This window comes from Camelus dromedarius, chromosome 3, assembly GCF_036321535.1.
Source record: "Camelus dromedarius isolate mCamDro1 chromosome 3, mCamDro1.pat, whole genome shotgun sequence".
In the NCBI taxonomy this organism is placed as follows: domain Eukaryota; kingdom Metazoa; phylum Chordata; class Mammalia; order Artiodactyla; family Camelidae; genus Camelus; species Camelus dromedarius.
The window spans coordinates 82,103,542-82,123,026 of record NC_087438.1 but is presented as its reverse complement, the minus strand read 5'-3'; the positions used below and the strand labels follow the sequence as shown (position 1 = coordinate 82,123,026).

The following is a 19,485-nucleotide window of genomic DNA, read 5'->3' as shown; positions in this document are numbered from 1 at the left end:
TAACCTTTAAGTCTTGTCTCTGAATTCTTTCTGGGATGGGACAAGAACCTGGAACACCGATTGGATTCACTGGCAACAAGAGCTGTTGGGGTCCTAGCATTCTCAGCCTACTGCACTGTGATACAGCTTCTGTGTTTTAGGTGGAGGCTAGGTGGAAGAGGGGAGCCTCTGCCCTCTTGGCCACACTCACCAGGAATTTATTTTCTTCCATTAGGAGCTGGAGAGGATGAGAAATGCTGACGGGTCTACCTTTATCTATGATATACAATAAGTCTTGATTGAAAGCTGAGAGGAAGCTCTGTTCTCTTGCCACACTTACCTGGAGTGGAGTTTCTGTCAACCTCTACTGGGGCAAGATAGTAAATGAGTTATGGCTGAAATGCCATGGACTATCCCAATACCAAGTTTTCATAGATTTTCTTGAGTAATTTTCTTAATGTGCCCTTAGGACAATCTCCAGAGACTTTAAATGGTTGTTTTTTAAAATACTGTTGTCAGTTTTGTTTCACTGGAGAGTGGGTCTCTGAAGCAACTTTCCCTGTTATCCTGGAAGTGAAACTCTCCACACTGCTTAATTCTAAATCTTCCTAAAATTCAAACATGCCTTCCCAGTAAAGAAGGTAAATGTTTTCTTGTTTCTATTTTTTTATGAACAGAGGTTTTGGTCAGACATGAAACACAGAGCTATTAATATCCAGAGCAGATCTTTACAATATCCTGTCATACTAAGGACTTGTATAATTACTATATATATATATATATGTCATGAGCTAAAGATGTTATTTATATGTTTGTTTTTCTAGTTTTCTGCTACCCACAGAAATCTGTACCTTTCACTCAGCTTGCTTACTTGATTAGATTTTGCAGTTCTTTGGCTCTACTAATACGTGGATGTTTCCTGCATAGGACATTTGACATTTTTTGCATTTTTTGTATTCTTAGAATCATATAGTTTACAAATGTATAAGTTGATATCCAATTAAATTCTGATTTTTAAAAAGTGGCTTCACCTGATCTTAAATTACATTTTATAGAAGGTTTTACTGAAATTTGATTATGTATATGCAAGAGTTTCATATAAAAAAGTGAGAAACTTAAAATTTCAGAATTTGAGTGTACCTCATCCTCTTCATCCTTCTGCTGAATGGGAAGTTCCTTCTAATTGCAGCCCTTGATCTTTTTGCCAGTGTACCTGGTTCCATCAGTCACCTCTCCTGTGTTTATTTGTGTATGCTCTTCTTGTGACCACTGAAAGACTCCTTCCATTCCTTTAAATCTGCTCATATTCCTGAGAAGGAATCCATTGTAGGGCCATAATGACACAGAGCCATTTCAGATGTCTTTGGAAAGCGACTGTATTGCTTTTCCTTGGGTTAATCCTCCACTCTGGGTTCGGTAGTAGAGAGGGGGAGTGGGGTCATGTGGTACGATATGTTTCTACCTCTGCCTAAGATATTATCTAGATAATTTCTTCAGCAGGAGCATAGGTTTGACAGTTTCCTGCAGAGTGAGGTGGTAGATAAAATCGAACCAATTTACTCATACTCTGTGTTTTATTAATATAACTATTTCTTACCTCAGGCTGTACTAACCCAACATTAGTAAAACTGAGGAAAGAGCTTATAGTGATCAATTTTGTAGTGGTAAGTATGCTGTTGGTAATTTCTTTTAATGTAGCATTCTCTTGTATCCTATTGTAGTGGCTTGTAATTTCTGCCTGTAATAGTGATCTATTGTGAAAATTTACTTCATGATATACTGTATCTGACTTCTTGATGAATTTCATAGCTAAACGCACATATTAAATAAAGGATTTAATTGTAAAATTTCCATATGTATTGCTTCCATATCTTTGGAAGGACACACAAGAAAATAATCCCTGGTTGCCTCTAGGGAAGAGAATGCCCTAGGCTGGAGGTCTGAGATAGGAAGTATACCCTTTTATTCCTTCTGAATGTTGTGATGAGTGTAAGTGTTACTAAAACAATAATAAAGCACTAAGAAGTAAGTAAAACAAAAACAACAAAGTAAACAGTAACATAAGGGAAAATAAATGGATGTGGCAGGGGCTCTGTGCATATAATTCGAGCCAAAGATACTTTGGTGGCCTCTATTTGGGTTTCTTCTCACAATTGGTGAGCTCTCCATGTTGACTGATGGCTAAGTTTGATGAGAACTTTCTTCTATGTGGTAATTATATTCTAGTATTTTACCATTATTTTGTTCCCTCCGATGTCAGATGATTTAAGAGATTTGCCAGGTTTCTCTTTGACATGAGATTTGTTCTTGATTTGGAGTGTAACTTAATACAAGTCTTGCTTTATGAATAAAAAGACCATGGTGGTGACTTACTAATATTCTTCCACTAAAGACAATTAAGGCAAGATTTTTTGAGGTATTTTAATCTGTATAGATGGTAAAAAATTTACTTGTGTCTTTTTCAAATTCTGATGCCAAAAATCTGATTGATTAAATCAATTCTTGGTATCATTTTAAAAGATTTCAGCTTTAGCAAGTCTCTTTATATAATGAAGCGGGATTATGTTCACATTTTAGGTTATTGTTATATAACTGTGTCTTAAACATACAGGTTTTCATTTTTCTTTCTGCCTTTTAGCCGGCCTCAGAAAGTGTGTTTGTGTCCATTTCTACCAGTGCATCCTCTACACGTCTCTACGCGCTTATACATAGTTCAGCATCCAGCAGAGGTGAGTAAGATGTTGTAAAATACACACTTACAAATAGAATATTAGTACACAAGAGGAAGTATACAGATGAACATACCCATCCCTCTCAGATCTTCAGTGTTTCTGAAAACAGATTGATGTCAAAAATAGTTTCTTTTATATATTATATGATAAAATAGTATCATATGCTTTATAGACAGATAAAAACTGTATGATTTCATAAAATGAGGTTATTTTATAAAACTGTTATTGAATAGTATATAGAAATTTAGAACTCCAACAATTTTGTATAAAGAAAAATTAGATTTTATGAGCCAAGAGCTAAGAAAATCATTGCTTTTAAAATTTTGATGGTAGCTCATATTCCTTGATGTCTTTTCTTGTTAAGGTAGAGGTCATTCTCAGCATTTTAGTGTCATAAAATGAATGTATAAAATAAATTTTTTATTTCTTTAAGTGAATAGAACAACTATATATTTTATTTGTATATATAAAATAAACATATGTAGAAATATGCATATATGTTGCATATAAAGACTTTTTAGTTAGTACTTTCCTATATTGGTGAGCATTATGTATGTGCTGGTGTGTATGTGTGTTTGTGACTCTTGATTAACCACAGTAATGAAGAGGGGAGGGAAGGAGATCATAGATAACTACAAATTATAATCAGTACAAAACTAGTTCATGTATGGAACAAAATGGGTTTAGTGTAAACTGAAGTTAAAACTCTTCCAGGCTTTTGAAGGAGGAGTAATTATCTCAAAAATAACAAAAAATTTTACAAGGAAGAAATATAATGTTAAACTGCTTGACCTTTTGTGAACAATGTATATGTAGCCATAGTGATGTAAATACTGTTTATTGATTTATCTAAAAATATTAGCAGATGTGAGGGTAAGAAGTGATGTAAGAAAGCTGAATTTTCATTTATTATGACAGGCTATAGTTAAAAAATGCTGCAATTAAGAGTAAGGCTCAGGAGTTTTAATCCTTAATAACTCTGTAAACTCTGTAACCCTGAGCAAGATAATTAACCTCTCTGCTTCAATTTTGCCGTTCGTGAAATGGTCACAATAAAAAAAGTATACTTTGTTACTGGTGTATTATGAACAGTAAATGAATATATATATATATATATAAAATGCACTTAGAATTATGTACATTAAAGTTAGCTATTATGGTCGTGTTAAATGGTAGTTTGTAGGTAATATCTATAATTGATAAGGAATAGTAAGACATATGTAGAAATATGGGTGCAACTACTGGAAGAAATTGCAGGAAGAGTTAAAGTGATTGCCCCTGGGGAGGAGTATTGGGGCGTGTACCTGGGAACATTATAAATCTTTTGGCATTATTTAATTTGACATATTTACAGGTGTTACTCTGAAAAAAGTTTGGAAAAGTGATTTAATTATGTGTCAAAGTTTCATAGTGATGGTAAGGAGGGAAGAAAAGAGTATGAGACACTGGAAAATGTGCTAAAACTCCCCTCTCACCTGTCTGGTGCCAGTCCCATTCATCATAGGAACTGCTCCAAACTGCTATTTTCAGGCTCCCTCAGGACGCCAGCCTGCTACATGTTCTTTTTAGTTAAAATACAAGCAACTTCTGACTCTCCTATTTCCTTTTTGAACTTTTTATTAAGCAAACCAATTTAACTACTCTCAGCATCTTTAAATTCACCTTTTGCATGTTATTTTAATCAATACTTCAGAGACCCAGAGGTGAGAGAGGTAAACACAGAAATGTCTCTGAGGGTGTATGTATGTATGTGTTTGGTTGTTGAATACTGTTACTACAATAATTATTTGTTTCTGTTGTAAACATAAATAATATAATTATAAATTTATTTTACTTTCATAAATTCATATATAATTTTACTATTGTGTATATTGATTTATTAAATAACTTTGATATTTTAAAGGAAAGTAATATTTGATATTCCTTAAGTACATTGTCATTTTTCTACTGACACAAAAACAGTCAAATTATTCCCTGTGAAGATATATCTATATATATATATGCAGGATTATATAAATTGGTAGATATAACATTGGGGCTGTATGTAGGTAAACTGATTAGAAAGGGCCTCTGTCACTTATTGGATGAAACATGACATTCCCAGTTGGGCCAGTGGAGAAGCGCCAGACAGTGACTGAGCACTGCAGACCAAAATAACCAAGAAAGTATGACGCTGAGGCAGAACAGCTAATCACTTGACTCTCCTAGGATTAAGGAAGGAGCTCTTTTGACAACCAGAAAGGGAGGTTTTAGTGTTGGAAGCTAGAATATTGAAAAAGCCACTGATGATAGTTAATGTAATTTACAGAAACGGTCATCAGCTTTCTCCACTCTGAAGTTATTAATTTTTCTCTTTGCATACTCTGTTCTTTGGAAGTAAGGGCATAAATCCAGATGACACTCAAGTAGGAGGGAGACATTAAGCTCTGCCTCTTTGAGTGGGTAGAGTTTATATTAACTTGGGCTTCTGTAAGGAAGACTTGTCTCTTCTCTCCCATTTATTTATTTATTCAATTATTTATTTGTATCAGTCTTTATTTGCACTTTAGGTTATAATTCAAATACTATGTTAATTATTTTGTTGCTCACATTGTTCCATTGCATGCTCTTTAAGATTGGCTTCTTTGTCCCTTTGATATGCCTCCCCCTTTTTTTTAGCACTTCCTTGCTTTCTGGGCATAAATATCTATGCAGTTATCTTCAAGTGGACATACTACAAAATGTAATTACTAGTGAAATAAAAATATGTCAGTAAATGATTCAATTTAGTTAAACATAAATTTATATTTTTATAATCTTATCCATTATTTAAATTAATGTTACCTTATTTGGTCAGTAAGTGTGTGAACACTCCAGACTAGAATAAAAATATGTTCTTGTGTTATATTAAATACTGATAAATCAGAGAAACTATAGTTCTTTTTGTTAAACTGTGGTCTCTAGTAAAAGACTTGTGAAAATTATACATAATGTTTTGAATCAAGTGTTCATCAAAAAAGTTTTAAAAGTGTGTCTAAGTAAAGTCTACATTATAATTAATTTTTTAATTATAGGAAAGCAAGGTATTGCGGACAGTTCCTCTACTAGCAGCATGTCTCCCCCAAGACAAGTGTAAAGTCAAGATTGGTCGTCGCTTTAGTGAAGAAAGGTAAATTAACTTTTAAGGCAATTTAAACTAATACTTTTTTTGCACAGATTTTTGAAAATTTTCTCCTCCATGTTATCCATTAGACTTAGAACATGATACATAGAAAGTGGTAAAAAAATTTGATTTCTGCCTCTCCTTCAAAATAATATAAGACAAACAAAACATGAACGAGAGCACTCCCCTCCCCAACACAGACAAAAATGGAATAAACAAATTATAGCATTATCTAAATTCCATTCTAAAATATGTTAAGCCTAAAAGGCATGTATATTTACTGTTTATTTCATTTTTATTTTTATTTCAAGATGTTAGGGTACATGTGTTAGATTTAGTTCATTTTTTTCTTTCTTTTTTTTTTTTTTTTTACAATTATATACGATATACATTTATATAAATAAAGACATACGTATCCATTTCTAGCCCATTAAATCTTTCCTAAGGTACAGCGACTGGAGCTATATTTAGCATTCTAGTTATAGGCTTGTCATATTTTTAAAAAATGATAGAATACCTTTTTTGTCATGTTTAAAATACTCTTTTTGATAAGGCTCAGTATGTGAAGCAGCTTGTTAGTTGACATCTTCACAGATAGTTCTATAATATTCTTGAATCTTATTTCACAGTGTATTACAGAATTATAATTATATGTTATAAATATATAACTTACTATATGTATATTAAAACTTTTCTACAGGTCTTTTCTTATGTTTGAAGCATATTTGTTGCTTTTCTGCCTATTCACTGTCTTCACAAATTGTTTTGAGCCTATCTACACAGTTAATACATATTTTTAGGTGAAAAATTTAATTTCTCTTGAAAATATGGAGATTTCTTTTTCAGTTCATTTATCAAAATGCTAAGTAAGACTAGTCCCAGTGCTAAGCCCAAGGAATTGGCCAAACTTTTCCCTTCCTTTATTATTTTACCTTTATATTATAAAAATAACATGTTAGAACTTTATAAAATCATTTTTCCCCTTCTCTGAAACTATTGGTTAGGCATTCTTTTCTCATATAGAGTTTTCTTTTGCACAATTTGCATTGCCTTGCCCCTAGAGGTGAGCTTTGCTCTGGGCTTGTGCTGCTGTTGAGAATTTTGCCATTTTATTGGGAGTGGAAGCACCAGCCAGAGCTCTTCACATGGCGAGCAGTCACATAATTTACACTGTGACCCTTGTTTCACACAGAGGCTCTTTATAATGGTAGTTACTCTATGATTCTTGGATAGATGTGGATCTATCCAAGATCTGCCAACTTGGATCTTGGTTATTTTGTTGCAAAAGTGGTGAGCATCTTTGGTGGTAGAGTGGATGCTATCTGGGTCCTCTCTGACTTTCGGCTATCTAACCCCCCTCCACAAATGTGCCTGGGGATGAGAAATCTGACGCTTTTCTAAATAGCCTACCCCATTTTGAGCTCATTATATTAAGTTCAGTTTTTTTTTTGATGGTGCCTAATATAGTGCTTACTCGGTAAATTACTATTCACTGATGAATTTTAAACTAAAGCTGATTAATATTATTGATTTAATATTAATCTGGTAATTGATTAATTTATGTTTTTGTTAGAGTACGTGGTGTAACCATGGGGGGACAATTAAGAGACTTACTACTTTTTGTATCCTTTGTAAATGGAATTTAAAAATACTTATTTTCAGTTTTTTGCTATTAGTACATAAGAAAACAATTGGGTTTTATATTAACCCTGTATACTATGACTTTCTAAATTTATTTGTTATTTGTAGAAATTGTCTTATAGATTCCCCAGAACTTTCTATGTAAGTAGCATTATTATCTGCAAATAGAGTCATTTATACTTACTCCTTTCTGATATTTATGCCTTTTATTTATTTTTCTTGCCTTATTGCAGTAACTGGGAACCTTCAGTAAAATGTGTATTATGAATGGTAAAAGCCAGTATCTTTACCTTGATCCCAATCTCAAGAACCATTGTTAAAAGATGATATTGACTGTATGTTTTTGCAGATGCCATTTGTTAGTTTGAAGACGATAAGATTCATTGCCTTTAATTGATCCTTTAACTTGTCTCCTTCCCCTTCACGATTGTACGTTGCTTGTAGACAGAGGCTATCCTGTTTATTTCTACATCTCCAGTGCCAGAATGCTTTGACATGTATTTTTGAATGAAGTTCAGTAAGAATTATAACCTCCCCCTCATAGGCTAATAAAGATTCTCGTTTTAAACTTTTAGAGATCCTGAACTTTCAACTGTTTGTCGGAAGTCTGATACATTAATATTATATCCAGGGGCTGAAGCTGCTAATTTGGAAGAATTTATATTAGATTCTCCTGTTTATCCTTCCACAATCATCATCATTGATGGTACATGGAGCCAGGCTAAGGACATTTTCTATAAGAATTCCTTGTTCCGACTGCCTAAACAGGTAAGCTAGTGTTTCAACATAGAATAAATATAAATGCATAATTATGTATGTGGTATATATTTTCTGTGAGGGGATATACATACATTTTTATATATGAATTTAATGGAATTTGTATATATGAATGTATGTACATAGGTATGCCTGTGTGTGTGTTTTATATATACGTACAGAATTTCAAATTTGTCCTTCTTTCTCAATTCTTGCCATCAAACTTTACCATAGTTTAGGCATTTAGCTATATTAAAAGTCCTTCAAACATTTAAACAGAGCAGTCTAAGGATTATTATTTCTATGTGTCTTATTGTTTTTGTTAAGAAGTATTATGTTTAAACATTTTTTTGATAGCTAAATTACTTTGTACTTATTAGGAATGGCTAAATTTTTATGAAATACTTTTTTTGTCACTCGTGATTGTAATCATATGGTTTATCCTTCAATTTTTTGACATAATTGATGATGATACTTTAACTATCGTCGAACTGTTCTTTTCCAATTAGAATGAACTCTACTTGGTCATACTATACTATGTTTTTGATACATTGCTGAAACTTATATTTTATTTAATGGCAGCATTGAATTTTTATATATGTATTTGTACTTTTATTATAATATTTGGGTACGAAGATAATGTTAACTTCTCCAAATAAATGGGAGAGATTTTATTATTTTTTCTATGGCATGGACTAGTTTAAATAATAGTGGACTCCCCTGCTCCTTAAAAATTACATGGAACTCATTGGTGAAACCACCTGATCCAGGTCTCTTTGAACGTGATATTTTTTAAATCCTTCTTTTAGGCTGTTTTATTAAAATTGTTCAAGCTTCCTATGTCCATTTGGTTCAGTTTTTAATAGCTTATCTTTTCTAGGGAATTATTCCGTAACCAATTAACAAATGAGTTGCCATATACCTATATATTAAGTACTTGCTTCCTTTTTTTCCCTAATCATACACACATACCCATAAACACTTTTTTTCCTATGAACAGACTCAAAAGGGTTTTTCTATTTATTGAGCTTTTAGAAGTATTAACCTTTAGATTGTTTTAATGGCTATTAAACTTTTTCTTATTTCTTTTAATTTGAGCTTTTACCTTGATCAATTTATTTCACCATTTTCAGCTAATTTTTTTCTGATTTTGTAAGATTTGTGCTAAGAGTACTGTTTCTTTATTAAGATTACTGAGTTTCTTCTTTAATGATAAAGGGAAAGAAGCCTGAAATATTATAATGGTCATTGTATCCTATAGTTTTAGATTGATATGTTTTTGTAGCTATAGCATAGATATAATTTGTGATTTGCTTTGATTTCTTTCTACCCATGGGTAATCAATGAGTTTTTAATTCTCAAACTTTATAATATTTTTGGTCACTTTTTTGTTTTTCTTTCTTAATTTTTGGATTGTATTAAAAGAACATTGCTTACAGTGTTTTGATTAATTTTATGATTTCTGTGAGGGTGAGTACATGGAAGATTTTTATGTGTGTTCTGTGAATATAAAAAATTCACCTTTTCTATTTCGTGATGAAAGTGTTTACATTTTTTTAAAGTTTGTTATTTGCAGTTTTTCACTATACTTTTATTTTTGCCACATTTGGGCTTTTTTTTTTTTTTACTCAGAAAGGTATATGAAAAGTTTCTATTTGTGTATTTTTAATTAAGTTATCTCTACATTTTCAACAGTTTTTGTGGTATATATTTATCTACTTTGTTGTTGTTGGGTTTATACAAGCTGTGCATTTAGTGAAAAATACCTGTGAAACTCTGATTCTGAGATTTTAATCTCAATTCTTTGTAGTTTTTGTTCCTTTTGACTAAAATGTAGACATGGTTTTTAGATGAGACTCAAATATGCAGAACCGTTCTAAAATATAGCTAACACGTTGTATGCTTTGAATGGGCCAGTCCCATTTCCAAGTCGTTTACATATAAGAACTTGTTCAATCTTTCCCCAAATCCCACAAGGTAAATATTATTATTATATTAGTTAACAGCTGAGGAAATGGAAGCTCAGAGATGTTAAATAGTTTGCTTTAGATCACATAACTCTTTCCTAGCAGAGCTGAGATTTAAACCTATCAACTTTAAAGCCAAAGCCTATGGTTTTAGCCAAAGAAGGATATTGCTCCTATAAAGGAAAACTTCCACCCAAGGCTATTATATTTACATATAATAGCTTCTGTATGTTTATCCAACTTCTTAAGTAATTCCTGTGTTCCACAAGAACTAACTCATAAAAGGCATGGGTACTGTTAGATTGTGATGCATTCTAGGTAAAATTTTATGTTTACATTACATTTAGATATTTCTTAATGTACAAAACAGTTTCAATGAGAGGGTTATCTCTGTAAAACATCTGTGCAAATATTTGAATTAGTTTTCTTTTTTGCATGGATACGCCATATCTGCGTCTCTAATCTTACATTTTGTGGTAACTACTACATGACTACCACAGAAATGAAGTACATAGTCACATTAAAAAGATTAAAAGCTATTTTAAAGGTAAAAATTCACCAAAATTCTTTTTCTCCTTCAAATTGAGTAGTACTTACAGAAATAGGTAAATTAAGTAACTGTCCTAGTCCTACTATGTCACACAGTTCTATTATCTTTTCATCTTATTTTTCCAAACTGGAAGCAAATATAGGTAGATATATACTAAACCTTTAAATGGGTACCTCACAACCATAAGATAAAAGAAAATGCTTAAACAAGACATCAGATAGATTTGACATGGGGGAAAATATTACCAGAATGAAAAGGCAAATGGCTTTTGGGTATAGTATGAATGGATGAAGGCTTCATAAGCTTGGAGTTCTTAGACATGAGAAATAAGTTAAAAGTGAAAATCTCAAAAAAATGGGTCATAGATATAAAAATAAAGTTCAAAAAAAATCAAGTTCAAAGAGTAGAAAATAAATGTATTTCTAATAATCATCAATTACCCTACTAATAATATGACAACACAATACTAAGTTCAGCATAAACTTTACTGTTAAAATAACTTCAAACTTACAGAAAAGTTTCAAGAATAATACAAAGGTCTTTCAAATACCCTCCGCTGTTAAGTATGTGCCATATATGCTTCATAATTCTCTCTCTCTCTCTGTATGATTATGTTTTTCTGAACCTTTTGAGAGTAAGGAATAGATATCCAAATTTTACTTTTTGAAATTTGAAATTTGCTAGCTCTAGCCCAGAAAAATTATCTTTTCCTAAATACTTTTCTTGCTTACAATAAAAAAAATAGTAATTTAAAACAAAATACAATTTATAAAAACTCAGGTATATCTTGAGATAGTTTCATCTTAATATACTTGGGAAATATAGATCACTTTAGAAACTATAATATGCATGTCTTTTTAGAGTGTCATACAATATCCAGCCCAAATATGTAAGTATGGCTTAGTTAGACAAGATATGTTTCTAAAAGTTGCTGAAAAGAACCAATGAAATCTGTATATTTTCTCTGACTAAAATGTATATGTAAATATATATTTTGTATATAAATTTTACCTTATATATAATATGTAAATATGTGTATATAAATGTATACTTATATATAAATGTATACAAATACTTTGTATATAAACATTCAAAAAGAAATAGGTAAGTTGGATTGAAAAAGGAATTGATTTTTAAAGGTACCTGTACACATATCTTTAGACATCTGTACAATTATAAAGTGATATTGAGAGTTGCAGTGACTTTATAGTAAGTTCTGAACTACCTTCTGTAATGCTTAAAAGTTTGCTTTTTTTTTAATGTCTTCCAATTCTTGAAAAATTTTTTATTTATATGTGATGATTTTTAGTTAGTAACTCTGTTCCTTAGCTTTTCTGGAAAAAACAATTTTTTATTACATAGTAGACTTTCCTAGGGGCCCTGCTTTAATATAATACGTGGATACAAATAAGTTGCAAGCAGTATGTCTCTTTCATGAGTAATGACAGAAATCCAGCTCCAAACTAAACAAAAGGAAGTATTTGGTAATGTTACTGAGAAACTCAGAATATGTAGGAATGGCTTCAGATTTGGCTGAATCATGTTCTGAAGCAGCTCTATTATTGTGTGTTTCTGATTTTCTCTTATTGTGAATGGACTTTTTCTCTTCCACTGGAAGATGTCTGTGGGAAGCAGCAGACATCTTCCTCCTGGCTTTATTTATTTTAATAGAAAGATGATTTTTTCTTCCCAGAGTCGAATCTTGAGTGGCTTTTTCATTGGGGTTGGTGTGCATGGTGGTAGCTTTATTGACAAAGGAAAACTTGGATAATTTCTTGTCTAAGTTTCCCAAATCAAAAATATTGTAGTTTAAGTTAATTAAGTTTTATTTCTAAGTGTAATTTATTTGTCATTTTTTTTTACCACCCCCTCAATACACATACACCCACATACCTGCATTTTGCATAAGTTTGTCTTAGCTATTGTTTTTAGTTTAGTTGATCCATTTAGTTTCTGTAGCGGTATAAAGTTTTTGCTTCAAATGAGAGGAAAAAGTGAGAGAAAGAAAACAGAAATCAGAATTAACATCCAAAGTATTGATTTTTTTCCCCAAATAAACTAGCAACCATATGTGAACTTCATACTTACCTAACTGAGGAATGAAAGGATTGTAATGCAAACCTGTTAATTTGGCCTTCTTTTAATCTGGATTTCTAATATATTTAGATCACTTGGCAATGAATGAATCTCTTCCCTCAGAAGAATTTTACGCAGGAGACTTTTAACATTTGCTAGGAATAAGTCCAAGGTGAATATAGAAACGTTTGTAGAGGCTCCTGTCTTTCTTCATTAACTTATTTTCAGTGAGTGTTTGCATATCCTTGCTTTACTGCCTTTAAAACTTTCACTAAAGCTTGATTTCTCTCTTGATAAGCAGACCCCTGTTGGGCACACTCATTGTCTAAGACATTTTCATAAAACCTTTTTCTTGTGTCTACAAAGAGTTGTTAAGGACTGGTTTATGTTACATCTAGTCTGTTGCCAAATTCAAATTCATCGTTATCCTTAACATTTTTTTTAATTGAGGTATAATTAGCACATAACATTATATTAGTTTCAGATGTATAACATGATTCTATATTTGTATATATTGCAAAGTGATCTCTACAATAAGTCTAGTTAATACCAATCCCCATATATAGTTACAAATTCTTTTTTCTTGTGATATGAACTTTTAAGATATACTCTCTTAGCAACTTTCAAATGTACAACACGGTAGTATTAACTATCGTTATCATGCTGTATATTACATTGCCATGACTTATTTTGTAATTGAATTTGGTACCTTTTGACCACCTTCACCCAGTTTGCCTACCCCTCAACCCCCATCTCTGGCAACCACCAATCTGTTTCCTGTATCTACAAGCTCAGGGTTTTTTTGATTTCACATATAAATGAGATTATACAGTATTTGTCTTTCTCTATTTGACTTATTTCACTTAGCATAATGCCCTGAAGATGCATCCAAGATGTCACAAATAGTAGGCTCTCCTTTTTATGGTGTAATAAGATTCCATTATATATACATACATCACATTTTCTTTATCCATTGATGGACACTTGGGTTGTTTCCATATCTTGGCTGTTGTAAATAATGCTACAATGAACTTGGGAGTGCAGATATCTTTTTGAGTTAGTGTTTTCATTTTCTTCAGATTATCCTTTTAGTTTTATCCAAAATTCCAGTTTTCTTTATTTCTACTACCAGCATTGGGAGTTGGCTTACATTTTAATGCCCTTTTCCCTGTCAAGAGAAGCAAAAAAAATTTTTTTTTTTTACTTCAGGGTTAAATATGTAAAAGATTCTGGAGGACTGGGGAACAATCATTGTTATTAAGATGTAGATTCTGAATAGCCTGTTCTACTCATTGTTTGTTAATGACTTCCGTACTTTGCCTTCCAGTACACATGCTTTCAATTAGTGCTGCGGCAAAATAACTATTTTGTGTCGTGAAACTTCTGTGTCCTTGGGGCATAGTCAGAGCAGTTAGGTGTTAAATGCAGAATGCCACAGGTTTACTGTGTCAGTGATTAACTTCTTTGACTTTTGTGTAGTATTCATAATTTTTTTGGCAGAAGGTATCCATACCTTGTGTGTCTTTCTGGCTCATGTGTTGGGGTGTTGTGCATTCACAGGCTGTAATGCTGATCTTCAAGGTTGTAAAAAGCATTATATTTACATAGAGAACTTGCGTTAACTTGCTTTTATTGGATGTATGATTCTAAGTGATAGAACATGAAATGATAGGAACTATGATCTTACTATATGGAAAAAGATAATGTAAGGAAAGTTATCAGAGATCTCAGTGTGGAATCCCTTGCCTCCCTACTTCCATTGGTTCTTTACTGAGTTCTTAACTGTGAACTCACTTCTTTTACTGGAAGAAATCCTCAGATCCCTTGGCAGATAATCATATAATTTTTGAACTGAAAAGAATTTGAAAGAATAATAAATTCTCAGCATTTCAGAAGTGAGAAAGTTAAAGGCCAGAAATAAGTGACTCTTCTAAATTAGCAGCCAGATGAGAAGAGAACTAGGAGTATAATCTAGTTCTCCAGCTTTCTAGTTCAGCATATAATGCTCTCCCTAGAATATGCTAATTAAAATTTGAATTTAATTTGTCTTAAAATTAACCTAAACTTCTGATTTTAAGTCACAGATCATTTGGTCTAACTTAGTTCCTTAAATTTAAGGCAGTTTTTTCCTCAAGTGTAGTAAGTCACGTAGAGGTAAACAGTAGTAAGAGTGTGAAAGAATGCATTCTGCCTTCCTTCTCACTGTGGTTCATGGAGCAGCCAGCTGCACTGGCATCACTTGGTAGTTTGTTAGAAATGCAGAATATCAGGTTCTACCTTAGAACTACTGAGAATCTTCATTTTAACAGGATACATGGGTAGTTCTTTTGCAGATTAAAGTTTGAGAAGCAGTACGGTACTAGATATTTTTAAATTGAGATATAATTCATAATCTTAAAATTTACCCCTTTAAAGTGTACAGTTCAGTGGGTTTTAGTTACATACGAAATTGTACAACTATCACCACTATCTTATTCCACAATAGTTTCATATTCTGGAGCTTTATGCTTCCCAAAACCTTTGTACCCATTAGCAGTCATTTTACGCCTTCCTCCATTCCCAAGTCCAGGCAGGGACTCATCTATTTTTTTGTCTCTGTACATTTGCTTATTCTAGACATTTCTTATTAATGAAATTGTGCGATATGTAGTCTTTTCTGTCTGGCTTCTTTGATTTAGCTTGGATGTTTCAGAGTTCATCCATGTTGTAACATATATTAGTACTTCATTCTTTTTTTGTGACTGAACAATATACCATTATGTGTACATACAACATTTTGTTTATTATCCATTCATTGATAGATACTTGGTTTGTTTCTACTTTTTGGCTGTTATGAATAATGCTGTTATAAATATTCATGTACAAGTTTTGTGTGAATACGTGTTCTGAGTTCTTTTGGGCATATACCTAAGAGTGGATTTGTTGAGTCATCTAGTAACTCTATGTTTAACTTTTTGAGGAATTTCCACACTATTTTCCAAAGCAGCTACACTGTTTTACATTTCCTCTACCCATGTATGAGTGATTCAGTTTCTCCATATCATAGCCAACACTAGTTATGTCCTTTTTTATTTTTTTTAAATTGTGGCCACCATGGTTAGTATGAAGTGTATCTCATTGTGGTTTTTATTTGTGTTCCGTAGTACTTTATGATGTTGAGCATCTTTTTATATGCTTATCAGTTATTTGTATAAGTTCTTTGGAGAAATATCTTTCAGATCCTTTGCTGCTTTTTAAATGTAGTTTTTTTTTATTGTTGAGTTGTGAATGTTATTTATATATTTTGTAATATAGCCTCTTGGCAGATTTATGACTTGTAAATATTTTCTTTTATTCTGTAGTGTGTCTTTTTACTTTCTTGATTGTGCTGTTTGATCCAAAAAAGCTTTTAATTTTGATGAATTTCAATCTATGTACCTATGTATCTATGTATCTATATAACTATCCATGTATCTGTGTATCTATCTATCTGTCTGTCTACCTATCTATCTAGATTTCTTGACTACTCCATGTTTTAACACTCAGAGGAAAAAAAGTAAGGAGTGGAATATTGAAAGTTCTCAGTGTAAAGTCAAAGGAAAGTTCAGATTTGGGAGAAGTGCTTCATATTCCCTTAGTACCAAATGTTGGAAATATTTTCAGAAGTCAAAAAGCTGTCACTATATTCTTTATAATTTAATTTTCCAAACACCCTGATCATGATTATTATGTCTCAGTTACTTTTCTAAATACAAATATTAACTCATTTAATTATCATAACAATTTCAGAAGGTAGGTGTTATTAAGATTTCTGTTTTGTGGAAGCAGAAACTGAGACAGAGATGCTCAGTAACTTGCCCCAGGTGACATAGCTAGTATGTGGTGGAACTACTAAAGAGGCCTAACGTATATTTTTTAAGTTTTTATATAAAATATGTTGTTATTAAGAAGTTGAAAGACTAATTCCTAATTTAATCACAGAGAAGGGTGGAGAAGATATTGTGTGAGAGCATGTTGAGAATGGGTTAGGGTTGGTTTGGAAAATTACACTGCAATTTGAGTAACCATCTAATGTTATGCTAGTATTTTTTGGGAGTGTTTTATCTTTGGGGATTCACTGACTAGACTTCATTTTTGTTATTTAATTTATTTATCTTTAATAGAAGTACTGAGGATTGAACCCAGGACCTCCTGCATGCTAAGCACATGCTCTACCATTGAGCTATACCTCCACCCCCTTTTTTGTTATTTTAAATTAGACTTGACTGATAACTTTTACATGTATTTTATGTACCTTTCTTATGAAAGATTAGAAATAGTTTCACACACTTTCCCATAGCTAGATGGTTATTATCATCTAAGATGATGACAATGCCTGGTATGGACAGTTTTTAAACTTTTAGCCATTTTAGTAGCTGCGAAGGGATATCTCATTTGGCTTTAATTTGCATTTACCTAATGATTAATGATGCTGAGCATCTTTTCATGTGCTTAATTGCCATCCATATATCTTCTTTGGTTAAGTATACATCAAATGTTTTGCCCATTTTTATGTTTGCCTCTTTGTTTTCTTATTGATGAGTCTGAGAATTCTTTTTACATTCTGAATACAAGCCCTTTCAAATCACTTGTGTGGTTTGCAGATGTTTTCTCCTAGTCTATTGCTTGCCTTTTATTCCTATCAGCAGTTTTTTTGAAAGTGCAGAATTTCTTAATTTTGATGAAGTCCAATTAATCCAATTTTAAATTAATACACACAGATTTTAAGATAAAGAATCTACCAGATAAGTCAACTTATTTTACTTTTATGCATGAAGGTGGAAAGAAATAAAGTTTCAAAGTTTTTATGGTTAACAAAACTATATTTCAAATATTTATATCTTCAAAATACAAACAGAAGTTACAAGATTCTTCCCAGGGCATTCACTTGCCAAACAAGACAACCAATTAAAAAACCAGATTTTTTTAGATACAGGTTAGAGTCACAGGAAATACAAAACTCCTTTGAAACTACATGACTTGAGAGATTCCTTTGTTACAAGTAAAGATTTTTAAGGATGGTTTTATCATAGACAGTAGAACAGGCTGATTACAGTTGTAACTTCACACACAGCCTCTGTACTAGACTTTTGTTCTGTATGTTACCAGGACAGCCCCTCTGACTCAGAATGTTCTGCCCTCTACAGCTGTAGGAGAAAGAGCCTGAGCATCTCTTATTTTTCTGAGATTCCTTTCACTAGCAATTGCTAATTAGGAGGGCCTGTCTTCTCAAAGAAGGAATCCCATTAGTTACTAGCTTCTTGAAGAAAACTGCAAGGCCGAGAAACTTAAAATTTACAATGTGAAATAAGAAAGAGAAAATTTATTTTAATAAATGTGGGTAATGAATGTTTTGTTTTTAAAAGATACTGATATAAATGTGTATATACATAAATACATAACACGTATCTGTACACTCAGGTATAAATAACATACACTTACATACACACACACATATATATATTTTTTAAAAAAAGCAACCTCTGTTAACAACTGCACTATATATAGTGCAGTTGTTAACAGAGGTTGCTTTTTTTAAAAAACGTTAAATACAGTTATTTCACTTTCCTTATCAAATATGCTGTGGAAATTTTGTGCAAAAAATGTTAGAGAAACTTCTTGTTCTGAGTTCTTACTCTGCTGTACTCTTTTTTGCTTCTTCCAGTTTTATTGAGATACAGTTGACATGTCGCACTGTATAAGTTTAAGGTGTACGGCATAATAATTTGATTTACATACATAATGAAATGAATACCACACCAAGTTCAATGAACATCTGTTATCTTGTATAGACACAAAATAAAAGAAATAGAAAATAAATTTTATTTTTTTGTGGTGAGCACTATGATCTTCTCTCATAATAATTTTAAAACATTTAAATGGCCTCAGCATAGTGTTGAAGTGCCATTTAGTGTTCCTAAGCACAAGAAGGCTAGGGTGTGCTTTATGGAGAAAATATGTGCACTAGGTAAGCTTCATTTAGGCCTGGGTTACATAGTGCTGTTTGCCAAAGAGTCAGTGTTAATGAATCAATAATATATATTAAATAAGGTATCTGTAAACAAAAACACACATAAAACAAGGTTATGTACTGATTGACCAAACCAAAAATGTTGTGACCAGAGGCTGAAGGGAACCAGATCTTGTATTCCCTCAAGGGCAATAACTCAATATTTGCTAATTCCATTTTTACAGCAACTTAATAAAACCTAACTATTACAAATAACAAGAATCAATTGCATATAAACTTCTCACTGAAGTTTAAGTTATATAGAAGTTGGTCCAAATCATAAGTGTCCAACTCTGTGAATCTTCACAAAGTGAACATACCTGTAGCCAGTACCCAGATCAAGAAAGAGAATATAAGCAGAATACAGAAACCTCCCATTTCCCTTTCCTGTCATTATGCCCTCCCATCCCCACAAAAGAAACTAACCTTTATCTTGACTCTAAAAGCATAGTTTTGTCAGTTTTAAGCTTTATATAAATGGAATCATATTTGTACTTTTTTATGTCTGGCTTCTTTCATCAACATTAAGTGTATGAAGTTCATTCATGTTGTTGCTTGTACTTTAGTTTTTATCATTGTAGAGCATTCCATTGAATATACCACAATTAATTCAT

General features: G+C 32.1%; 1 protein-coding gene across 3 annotated transcripts in view; it reads left to right on the top strand.

Annotated features, from left to right (window-relative positions):
• Window positions 1-19,485, top strand: part of DTWD2 (DTW domain containing 2) — a 150,204-nt gene that overhangs the window by 77,544 nt on the left and 53,175 nt on the right. For all 3 annotated transcript variants that reach the window (XR_010379541.1, XM_064483378.1, XM_031448868.2), the window contains 3 exons: window positions 2,618-2,708; window positions 5,765-5,859; window positions 8,070-8,262. Coding sequence is in view for 2 of the 3 variants with exons in the window: in XM_064483378.1 (XP_064339448.1) it covers window positions 2,618-2,708; window positions 5,765-5,859; window positions 8,070-8,262 (379 nt within the window). In the remaining variant the exon portion in view is untranslated. The remainder of the gene's footprint in view (window positions 1-2,617; window positions 2,709-5,764; window positions 5,860-8,069; window positions 8,263-19,485) is intronic.